This window comes from Artemia sp. Qi Xiang Cuo, chromosome 21, assembly GCF_049724085.1.
Source record: "Artemia sp. Qi Xiang Cuo chromosome 21, ASM4972408v1, whole genome shotgun sequence".
NCBI classification, from domain to species: Eukaryota; Metazoa; Arthropoda; class Branchiopoda; order Anostraca; family Artemiidae; genus Artemia; species Artemia sp. Qi Xiang Cuo.
In genome coordinates, this window is record NC_142814.1 from 28333538 (window position 1) to 28346367 (window position 12830).

Below are 12830 nucleotides of genomic sequence, written 5' to 3' on the forward strand. Positions count from 1 at the left end.
TCTCAAAAATTTTGATTAGATATGTTGGGGGAAATGATTCACGTGGGGGGAGGGGGTTGGTTGCCCTCCATGAGCTCTTTTTGAAGTTTCTATGACATTTCTTCCTATAAGAAGTGCCTGGTCTATAAAAATGAATAATATATTGTGCCCAAATCGCTCTTTGCTTAGGCAGCACTATCATGCTGCCTATGATATTTTGTTTTGAGATTTCTATTATTTAGCATTGGAAGTGCCGATTAGACCAGGTAAGCCCCCCCCCTTAAATTCAGCTTATGGGCAACTCATCTCTTTCTCTATGATGTAAGGTTTTCTATTGGCTCATTTGGAGTGGTTTCTTTTTTTTTATCGTCCTACCTGAAGGGTACTGAATTAATAAAGAAAATACTACAGAAAAATTGGAGGAGGGAAACAATGTAGTAGAAAAATCATTACAAATATTACAGGGGAAAGGTACTAGGGAAACAAGTGATAAATTTTTATGGGTAAGAACGAAGTCGACTTATAAACGTTTTCCTGAGGAAGGAGGTAAAGATTTGAAATAAGAGTTTACTCTGAGCAAAACGTATACTGTTGTTATTTGGGGGGGGGGGGTAAGACTTTGAGGCAGAGATGCGCGAAAAACCTTGCTTTTTTCTCTAATTTAGTAACCTTGGATTTTTATTTTAGAAAGTGTGAAGACAATCAGATTTTCATTAAAAAAGAAGACCCACATCCTTATTGCAAAAATAGCTGTGAAGCGATCACTATGTGCGGAGAGGCCATGGTCCCAGATGAACATCTTGAGGTAAGACTAGAAATTTTTACCGTGAATGGCACTGTAACGTAGACAGTTTTGACGGACAGTTTTAAGTTCAGCACGGAGGCATAAATTTAGTGCTAGATCAAGCTAAAAGTTCAGAGACGACGCTTGCTTGGTGGCACACAGTTTTTTGTAAGGAGTAATCCTTTTCCAGCTATACCGCGCAGAGTATATGCATCATTGGAAATTGGTGAGGCGGATTAAACATGTTCTTTAGATGGACTTATTCCACAAATAGTTGTACTTAGTACAGTGCAGGGGGTAAGGAAATGGCTGGGTCCCCGAAATTAGAGGGGGATAGATTATAAAAGAATGCACCTTCATACATCGTAGTAAGTAAATGTGCAGGACACATTTTCACCAGAATTTCACAAGCAAACACCTAACATTTACTTTATGGCTTTCTAAGAAGCAAGAACTACGTTTGCAAGATAATGTGAAAGCTAAAAACCATTCTCTAAGAGAATTCATCTTCGCCTAAATTCCATTCCTTCAGAAATAGTAGCTCTTTTTCTTCGTAAAAATTATAAATAATCCAGGTCGTTCCAGATTAGTGCATTTGGAACATTGCAGATATTTGGAATAACAGTCATTAAATGACTGAAGCTGAACTACTATTGTCCAGTGATGGACGGCCAAGCCACTTTTATTCTTGATACTTCCAGTACTAACCTAAATTTTGGCTCTTGTTGGCCTAGTATTTTTCGAATATCCGAAAAATACTTCGAGATATATAATAATTTCTTAGGCTATAAAGGCTGTCTTTATCGTTGAAGGTTTTGGTTAGACAGTTAGCCTATCGAAGAAGTATTGACGTTATTTGAGGTCTAATTAGTTTATCTTCGACCCCAAGGCGCTGTTCTAACACAAAATGTACCTGAGTTAGAAAATAAAAATTTGGAAATAGAAAGTCAATGAAGCAATTGAATTTTGTTTCGGAAAAATTAATGTAAAATCCAGGTTTTAGAAGATAAAGTTCAAGAACTTCTAAAATTGCGTATGGTAGAGCTCACGTCTTGCTTTTTTTCATAGCTTTACCCGGCTAAATATAACTTATTACAAAATATAACTTACTAAATATAACTTATTAAATATAACGGATTAAAATTGAATTGATAATAAAAATTGGATGTTTGCATATTGTTTCCGAGGTGTCCAGGCCAAAGAGATACATAGTTTTGTCCTAGATTATCGGTTAGATAATATTAAGTTCTGTAATTATTCGTCATTATTTGGTGTTTAAGACGTTTACCTTCTTAGGTAAACATAGGCAAACATAATAGGCATCAAAATTGAAAGTAAAAAAGAAAAAAATGTTAGGGTTCTGTATTCGGGATATCTAGGATTTCTCGAAGATGTAAACGAGAAAAAATTTTTTTAAGCTATCAGTGGGATATAATAAGCTCTGTAATTATTCGGCGTTATTTGATGTTTAAAAAATTTACCTGCGGAACCATGGCACTGTATTTACACACCAAAAATGACTCATTTCACAATAAGAAAATTTCAAATATAAAGTCTCTGAAAGATTTTTTTTTTCCGTATCCAGGATTTATAAGATAAAGCCATAGCTACAATCGTAGATGGAAAAGCTTAAAAAAGCGTAAGCGACCCGGCTCAATAGTAACCGAAACTCTAAAAAACGGAATTTTGATACCAATAGATACATAGAAAGAACTGAATTTTTATGCTGATTTTAAATATGTAAATTTCATCAAGTGTAGTTTTACCCATCAAAAGTTACGAGCCTGAGAAAATTTGCCTTATTTTAGAAAACAAGGGGAAACACCCCTAAAAATCATAGAATCTTAATGAATTCATTAATTTAATAAATAAGTTAATCTTTGTTCGTTTTTAGGTTTCAACAATGCTTACAGAAAGATCTTTGTCCAACGAAAAAACTGAAGAAGTTAATATGAGATTTTGTTAAATAGAGCATTAAATATGGGTTCTACCTCGAACATCTATTAACCTTTTCCATAAAAAAATTGTAGTTTTTCTAACGAACTGTAAGTAAGGAGCGACCCGGCTCAATAGTAACCGAACTCCAAAACGTAATTTTGATACCAATAGATACATCAAAAGAATCATATTTTATGATGATTTCAAATATATAAGTTTCATCAAGTTTAGTCTTATCCATCAAAAGTTACGCGCCTGGGAAAATTTGCCTTGTATTTGAAAAAAGGAGGAATAACCCCTTAAAAGTCATAGAGCCTTAATGAAAATCACACCATCAGATTCAGCGTATCAGAGAACCCTACTGTAGAGGTTTCAAGCTCCTATCTGCAAAAATGTGGAATTTTGTATTTTTTGCCAGAAGAAAGATCATGGATGTGTATTTTTTTTTCCAGGGGTGATTGTATTGACCTTGTGGTCCTAGAATATCGGGAAAGGACTCATCCGAATGGAAATTAAAAGTTCTAGTGCCCTTTTTGAGTGACCAAGAAAATTGGAGGGCAACTTGGCCCACTCCCACACTCATGTTTTTCCCAAAGTCACCGGATCAAAATTTAGAGATAGCCATTTTCTTCAAACTAGTCTAAAAATCTAAGAACTATGTCTTTGAGGTTGACTTAATCCCCCACAGTCCCCGATAAAAGAGCTTTAAGTTATGAACTTTGCCCACTGTTTACATACAGTATTGGTTACTGGGAAGTATACAGACGTTTTCAGGGAGGATTTTTTTCTGGTGGGGAGAGGTCGGGGGAGTGGGTTACATGAGAGGATCTATCCATGGAGGAATTTTTCATGGGGAAAGAGAATTTTTCCATGAAGGGGGTGCCGGATTTCCCAGTATTATTTAAAAAAAAAACGATCAGAAATTAAATAAAAAAAACAAGTTTTTTCAACGGAAAGTAAAAAGCAACGTTAAAACTTAAAGCGAACAGAAATTGTTACGTATATGAGGTATCGCTTCTCAGCAATATCTCGCTCTTTACGCCAAAGTTTTTTTTAGTACTTCCAAAAGATTTATTTATTCTAGTTAAACGGCCTTTGTGATTTGGAAGTCTGTCTTAAAGAACCGGGATACAACTCGAACTATATCATAAAGAGGAAGATATATACGAGGGGGCGACCCCCCTCATATACGTAACAATTTCTGTTCGTTTTAAGTTTTAATGTTGCTCCTTACTTTCAGTTGAAAAAACATTTTCTTTTATTTAATTAAAAAAACAGCAAAAAATGGAATTGGTCTTCAGTATCCGAGATGCCTGGGATTTGCAAAAAAAGTAAACCAAGCACAAAATTTTTTATTAGGTTACCGAAGAGATAGTATTAGGTTCTCTAATTATTCGACGTTATTTGGTGGTTAAAAAGTTTACCTTCTAAGACATGACAAAGCGAAAAAACCACTTGAGGAGTTATTTACCAGCTAGGCTACAGTTCTTTGGAGATTAAGAATTAACCTAGACCTTTTCCCTGTCCAAATGCCTCTTTCTGGACCTTGTGGACTCGTCTCTATTACATGCTTTTGCTCCGCTGACCAAATTCAAGAATTAATTTCTTATCCACTCTGCTGCAGCCTCTAATTGTGCTTTTGTTAGATACCACAGGTATCAAGGATTGTACATTGGTCCTTAAAGTCACAGTAGTCTCTAAAATAGTCTCTATTTTTGCAAAAAAAAGCCCAAAAGTCCTTGTTTTCAGTGAGTCAGCTAGCCAACACATTATCTTTTCGGCTCGCAGTTTTTCGTTTCCATTTCATACTCAGTTGTCATCCACCCTGCCCTCTTTTTTTCATGGCATGAAGTAAATTCCTTAGATAGCGGTTTCTCTTGTTCTGAAAAGTTGAATCTAAAGTCGCATGTGTTCTGGTCAGAGATCAGTTGTCCGTTCTTTTTAACTGTAAAATATTTTCCAAATGTCGGGAATAAATTGGATAAAATAGAAAAAAAAAGAAGAAAAGAGAATGAAATGGAAAGAAGATCATCGTGCATTAATAGAAAGAAATAAAATGGAAAAATACGCTAAGGCTGTATTGAAAATGCTGTTGATAGAAAGAAAGCACGACTCTCTATGCCGGAAACAGTTTCAGATTCAGACAATCCACAGGATTTTGTAAAAAGCAACCAAAGGACTAGATAATGCTCTAAGGTCAAAAGATAAAGATGGTAAAAGTTGTGTTAGATGCTCTACAAGCCCAACATGAAAAGGTAAAAGACTTTAAGGTTGACGTTCGAGAGGGTGGATTGACTGCTAAAACAGAAAACAGGAGTTAATATTTAGTGTATTGATGAATTTCTTTTCTTGTGTTGTTTTCTCTTTATTTGTATTAAGCTGAATCGAAGTAGCCATGCTGAATAAATGTGCAAAGTTAATAAAGTATGTGAACAGTTTCAGACTAAGAAAAAACATTATCACGACTATGCCACACATATCCGCATCTGTACAAATTTAGTTAAGCTCGTGAACAGGGCTTTGTACCCCATAGAATGTTTATAAATATATATATATATATATATATATATATATATATATATATATATATATATATATATATATATATATATATATATATATATATATATATATATATATATATATATATCAGTATTCATTCAGACTTCGTTGTTTTAACACCAAATTTTTTTCAGATATAACCCTGCTAAAGCTGTGATTTTCCCCTGTGGACTTTCAGTTTGGATTTATTTACATAATCAGATTATCGTTTTGCTGGCTATATCGAATTCCCTTGGGACAGTACATTTTCATTGTCAGTCTTCAGAGTGTAAGCACCTGTTTTTAGACTTATTACTTCACTAACAAGAACTTAATTAATTCAGTGACCTTCAAAATTATAAAAGTTCACAATTAAGATCAAACTAGACATACGATATTCGTAGGCAATTACGCTGAGATTGATGTGGGGAAAGAAAAGTAAGCAGAAGAGGGGTGGAGAGTTGTTAGCAAGAGCCGTGGTACCCGCTGGGCTTGCCCCTTAAATTGCGGGGACAAGGTAGACAGCCTCCAACACTTCACTTACTTCTCTCGCATTGAAACCACTAGAAAAATATCATTCAGCACTCGGGCGGTGAAGTTGTTTTCCAGGAAAGATTATACTTTCCCTGTGCGCATAAGGATTAATTCTTTGGATATTGACCTAACTATATCTATCGACTCTTTTTGACCTAAAATTGGCATTTCAGTTATTATTACTGTAACGTGAGCAAGATGTTAGTGGAATACGCATATTTGCCGGCTCTGAATTTTCTCCAATCAAATTTTCGCGAAGAAATTGATGACGTGACAATAGTCAATCAAGCACTGTAATTTTTTGATGTTAACGTTATTAAAGATGCCAAAGCGGAGTTTTGGGGAATAGGAGAGGCGAATAAAGTTGTTCCAAAGCGGAAGGATGACCCAGCTTTGCGGAGAAATTTAAAAGATATATTGAACTTGTTGCGTCAATGTGACTCTAATAATACCCTGCTGCCTATTTTGTCATTATCTTACCTACTGAAGTGTCGGTTATCCCCGCAATAGCTTACTCCAGGTTAGTCAGTAAGATTAGCTCCCTAGACCGAACCCTTAAACAGATAAATGAAAAACTGACATCTTATGATCTGAATTTTCCCTCCTTGCCCAGTGCCTCGTTTAAGCGAAATGTAAACACATCCACTACTACTGTAGTAATCTCTGGAATTTCTCCCGAGCTTAACAATCCTGTGAAACGTCGCGATGCCATTGACCAAATCAAGGGACACCATGCGATTCATTCTATCAAGCCGTCGGGCAATAAACTTTTAGTGCAGATTGACCCAGTTGCTGCAAAGGACTTTTGTGATGCGGTACCTAATGTTCTGAAGTGCGATGCAAAACTTCAAGAGCGGAAACTCGTTGGAATAGTTAAAGGCATACAGCTAGCTTATGACGTCAGTTTGTTCGTGGGGCGTGAAGGAGTTGTAGACGCTAAGTGCATCGGGTAGTCTTTGACTGTTAAGCTATTCTTCTGCGATGCTGTTGGACTTTCAAATACACTTCGTCACGGACTTAAACTAGAATATAAGACTTTCTGACTATTTGAGCGCCTCAGTCTTCTCCATTGTTGTTATAATTGTCAATCGCCTGATCACGTCAAGGTCAATTGCACCTGCCCTCTCCGCTGTTCCTGCTGCAGCGTTATGCATTTATCAACAAAAGTTATACCGTGTTTCGCTGAACCGAAGTGCGCGCTATGTGGTGAAGGCCATGTTGCATTCAGTCTAAAGTGCCGCGTAATCCGCAGTGCCATAGCTAAGTGTGCCTCGAACAAGAAATGACTGGAACAGTAACGTTTTCTTTGTGTTCTTTCAACATAAATGGCACCAAAGACAAAGATTATTCAATAGATCAGAAAATGAACGATTTTGATATCGTGTTGCTACAGGAACATCTTTTTCCGGCTGTAAGTGTCAGCTCACTAAACAGAAGTGAAAAACATGTAGTTTATACAACCAGTGCCAGACGTACGAGGGGCAGACCTTCCGGAGGGCTTGCATGTATTGTGAGTAATAGACTTTCGTGCTTCTCTCCCCAGTGCATACACTCTTGCGATAATTTTATTGCCCTTCGAATTGCAGATCTAGTGATTATCAATACTTACTTACCTACCTCATGATAAAAAAACAGTTTTGTCACTTAATAAATTCACAAAAATTGTGTCTTCTCTGAAGAATTTCCTTCGGAATATTAAAAGTCACAGCTACAAGTGGATCATAGTGGGAGACCTAAATTGTAACATAAATAAAGAGTTGACTCGGTCTAATCTTGTGCTTCAGTCTTTGCCAGATGGATATCAGATAGTAGCCAAGAGTGCAGATTTTTCGTATATTCATAATAGTGGATGTGTGTCTGATATAGACCACTGTGTTTGCTCGGCTGGTGTGATATGCTCGAGTGTCGAGGTTCATGATGAAGAAAGAGATTATGATCACCTCCCCCTCTCTTTTACCGTCTCTGTTTCGCATTCTTCTGGCCTGAATCGGTGTGAATCTTCTGTACTGGGCACGAAATGGTATGATAAGCGTCAATGGAATAAAGGTAACTGGACATTATATATCTGTACTTTGGCAACTCTGCTCTCATCTGTGACAGTTCCTTACCATTTACTTTGTACCAGTGTCCTATCGCCTAATGCTCGATCACAACTTAATTCTTACTATTCTCAGATTGTTGCCTGCCTTAAACAAGCCGAGGCCATAGCTGTCCCTGTTTCGCGTATTCGTTCGAAAACTAGAAGTTCTTTATGGAAAGAGGACCCTCAGTTAAAAAATTTTAAAAATCGGGCAAAAATGTGGCTTCGGATATGGAATGCGTGTGGCCGCCCCACTTCGGGTCATGTATTTAATATTAAAAGAAAAAATAAATCTGAATTCAAATCTTACTTGCGAAGCGTCCGATATAAGGGTAAGGAATTTCCGAAAAGTCCTCGGCAATGGAGTGAAGTGGTGAATTCTACTAAGCTAAACCCGACTGTTTCGTTTAGTTTAATTCCTGGTGATTCATGGGTTAGTCATTACTCGACAAGTTTCAGTACAGTAAATTATGCAGTTCATTCCAGGTTTTGTAGATTGCTTGATTCAGTTATTCCGCGTAGACTACGGCAGAAAGATATTATCCCTATTAGTGCTGAGTCTGTTGTGAAAAGCATTAAAAAGCTAAAATCTAAGTCTGTTGATTTGGATGGAATTTGTGTTTAACATTTAAGAATCGATTCTCCCGAGTTGATTAGTCATCTGCAACTACTTTTTCAGATGTGTGTTAGTAGCTCACTAGTGCCTGATTCTTTCCTGTGTTGTTCTTTTACCTCTGTTCTGAAGCGAGGGAAGGATCCGCTTAATTGTGGATCATATTGTCCAGTCACTGTAGCGTGTAATTTAAGCAAACTATTTGAATATGTATTGCTCCCATTTATTCAAGATAAGGTGGATTATGACGCAAATCAGTTCGGTTTTAAGTCGCGTATAGGATGCCAGCATGCCCACCGTATACTTGCAAAGGTGTTACAAGAAGCACATCGTTTAAAAACGGAAGTTCACTTTTGTGCGTTAGACCTATCTAAAGCTTTCGACGCTGTGTGTCACTATCAGGAATGGTTTTCTCTGGCACGTTTGGGTATGAATAATTCAATTATTTGTGTACTTCGGTTTTGGAACCAGAGTTCATTTATTCAGTTGAGACAGGGTTCCCGGGCCTTTGGCAAAATCCCAGTTAGATCTGGGGTCCGTCAGGGTGGTGTGCTTTAACCTCATATTTTTAAAGCTTGTTTATTGAATGTTCTTAATATTATACCGCATTCTTACTCTTCAGGGTTGTCAAACGTCTCCTATATTGCATATGCGGATGATCTTCTGCTTGTTAGCAGGTCAAAGTTTACATTAATGAAGTCTGTGCTACTAGTATCGCGGCTGTATGGGGAAATCGGATTAAGCCTCAACACTGATAAATGCGAATATTTAGTGTTTAATTCAAAATCTTCAGCAACGCCACTTGATTGCGGCGTATTTTCTGTAAAAAGTGTTGAATCTTTCCGATGGCTTGGGATCAATATTTGCAAATCGCTTACCTTATTTCGTTTCCGGGCATTGAGTGATATTAAACAGAAGCTGAAACTTGGGTACGCCAAAATAGTCCCCAACAGGGGAAGATATAACAGAAAAGCATTAGCTAAATTGTACTCGAGCTTTTGTGACCATGCGGTTTTGTTCCCAGCTGGCCTTCACATCCTGTTTCGGCCAGGGGATATTAGCGATATTAGAATTATGTCTTTCAGATATTGCAAGTTTTTATTATCTTCTTTCAGTAATAGAAAGATGATGCGGATTTTTGGCGCTCCGGATATTGTAAATTGTTTTGTCAGACAAAGTAACCGTCTTCAAGAGAACATTTATGCTACTTTGGGTGTTAACCACCCACTTATCCGGGTAGCCACAGCGCATTGAGTGTAATATTTATTTATTGTGTTGTTGTTAAATGTATCTTTGTTGTTGTTTTGTTTGTTTGTTTGTTTGTTTTTTTCTCTTTTCTTGTGTTACTCCACTTCATTTTCTGTATAGTGGGTCAAAAAATAAATTAATTAATATATATACATATATATATATACATATATATATATATATATATATATATATATATATATATATATATACATATATATATATATATTGAACGTTACCCGGAAAAACCATACATTCTATTATAATTCAATATCATGTGATGTTGCTAAATTCTCAATGGCAGCCCTGGGTCAAATGTTTTTTTTTCCAATTTTCTTGAAAAATTTCTAAAATAGTGAAATAATATTTCTTTATTTTTTTGCATGTTTCTTACCAAATTTTTCAAAGTAAAATAGAGCTATCTGAACTCTCTACCAACACGTCGGTAAATTGTCATTGGAAGATTTCGCCTGAATCAAGCTATTGTATATAGAGCTTAGGTAAATGGATCCTTAGGGCCTTGCCTTAGGTCAAGTCCTTTGGTAAAAACAATAAGCAAAGAATACACCAAGCGCATTTTCGGCTGATATAATAGATATCCTCTTTTTTCTTTTTCTCTATTTGGGTTGTTTCGAAGATCTAAATTTTAATTTATTATAAATTGGAAGAAATTGGAGTTTAGGTTTCCACTTTGAAATTAACTCATTTTTTCAATTGTAAAATTATTGGCAATAAATATATATTATTTTACTGTAAAATTGCATGAATGGGGTATAGTATACGGTTTCATAGATTACGCTAACGGGAGCATTATTAGTATTTTCTAAGAGATCATTTGCTTCTAGTCTTGATTAGGAACAACTGTTTCTGAATGATTAAATGTGCTGTTGGTACATAAATATATACGAATAAGAAAAGATCGAAATTCTTTGTACACTTTTCTTATCATCCTTGAGACACTTATTTTGGATAACTTAGTTACACTCTTTTAAATATGTTGGTAACCCGTGTCTTGATGCCTCTCTTGGCCTGCCAATCGTTTCTTTTACACTCTTTGTTAAGTCCACAAGTATTTTTAAAGTGATTATTTTTCAGAGTTGTCGAATATGTAATGCACAAGGGACTGACTGTCGGGAAGAAGGGTCAGCCGCTGGACGTGGGATCAAAGATGCAGATTTTGTTTTTTACGTATCTGCCTTAGATACTAATAGATGTCACAAAGGCCAAACTGTGGCCTATGCTGCGCATTGTCAGCAAGAAGTGTCTCTTGACAGGTGAACTATTTTGTTATTTTTATTTGTCAGATTTGAGACTTGGGCTTTGATTGTAGTAACTTCGTAGGTATCACGGTCTTATGTCTACAAAATCCATTCTAAATCTGATTGACATAAATTCTATATGAACAATTTTCATTAATTTTTTTATGAGTAATGAACCACAGTTAATTCTGTTCTAAAATCTGTTAGAATAAAAAAAATATCTTAATCTCGGGATCTTTGTTAGTTTTTACCAAGATGAACCCTATTAAATGATATAAAACGGATATAGTGCGTTGTTTCGTATAAAACTGAAATTCATGAATTAAAAATTCGGAAAAAAATTTCTATGTTTGGCTACATCCTGTCTTATGTAAACGGGTGGAGTGTTTCTAAAAAACTGGGTGTTATGACAAAAGCAGCTTCCATCCTTGGAATACTAAAAATATATTGACTTTCGTGTGAGGAATATAAACTGATGGAAATTGAATTTATATTTATGCACCTATTGTCTCAGGAAGTCTCCCTTAAGTATCAGAAAGTGATTGTGATAAGCATAAGCTTTTTTTTATGTTGAAAGATGATACAAAATAGTCCAGGATCTGTCCTATATTGTTTGAAGACAGATTTATGATCTGGTTGGACAATCCTTTCAGATAAATTTGGGATCCTTTATCTTATTACAATGGATTGGATGTGATAAAGATGGAATTAAATCTCTGAAAAAAGAAACCCGACTTTAGATGTAAATGTCCTGTTATTTAACTCTACATAACTACACCTAACTATTGAACAAATAATGCCTCGATTCTCAAGCTAGAAAAAGATGTAGCCTAGTGTAGACCAATGAAGTAGGTACAACTCACTGCGAACAAGTCATTGCAGTATCAAGTCGCCTGAGACCAACGCAGCTACGCATACTCCTCTAGCCCAATCTGTTCAAAACCTCCCTTTTTACACCCTCCCAGGAAGTTTCAATTTTCCTTACATTTTTCCTTACGACGGCCTCCCATCCCATTCGGAAATATTCTATATAAGAGAATTTATTTCAATAAAATCTTCTTTTTTTTTATTGAAAATAACGCCTTTTCAATTCAAGTAATACAATCAATATAGTCTAGTAGGATCTGTCCTATAGTTCTGTCCGATGACAATTATTGCGAAATGCAAATTGTCGGTGTTTGTATATATTTCAGGCAAACGGAATAACATGGCTAATTTCGTTCAAAGAAGATAAAAAAATACTTTAAAAGGAAAAACTCCAATCAACGATAAGTAATTTTTACGAGGAAAAATGAATGATACTGACGAATGTGATGTCAAATACCAGGAAGACATTACTACATGCGACATGACCCTGGAAAACTCTGTATTCTGCCGATTGAAGTTTCGTCGGGAGTCTAGTGTCACAGGATAGATATTTCAAATGTCCCGCATGATTGCCTGGCCCAATATCATTAGGTCTTATGAGTTTTGTTTTTGGAAAGCGAAATATATACTGGCAAGTCAGCAACATATAATAGTCTTCAAAACAAAATTTGAGATTTAAAGAGTGAAATAACTCCAACGGTATGCAATAATTCACTAATTCCATGTAAAATTGTAATAAATTGTAACCAAGAGGCTTCGGTTGACTTTTTTTTTACTGAATGGTGGAGCGGACCCATGGACTCTGGGTTGAGACCCAGGCCTCACAGACCCTTTGCCTCCACGCACTCCAAGAAACTAATAATTAGCTGGAGGAACCAAAGATGGATCTGCCCCCCCCCCCACCCTTATCACATACTTTGCCTGGTGTCAAATTCTTCCTTCCTCTACTATGTCTTCCAGCTTAATATTTAACTCATAAGAAATCTC

The 12830-nt window shown here is 36.1% G+C and overlaps 1 protein-coding gene across 1 annotated transcript in view; it reads left to right on the forward strand.

Moving 5' to 3' along the window:
- The window catches only part of Invadolysin (leishmanolysin-like peptidase, invadolysin), a 185279-nt gene that overhangs the window by 136046 nt on the left and 36403 nt on the right, over positions 1 to 12830 (forward strand). Inside the window, exons 7-8 of the mRNA XM_089106746.1 lie at positions 667 to 784; positions 10813 to 10991. Coding sequence (XP_088962872.1) covers positions 667 to 784; positions 10813 to 10991 — 297 coding nt within the window. The remainder of the gene's footprint in view (positions 1 to 666; positions 785 to 10812; positions 10992 to 12830) is intronic.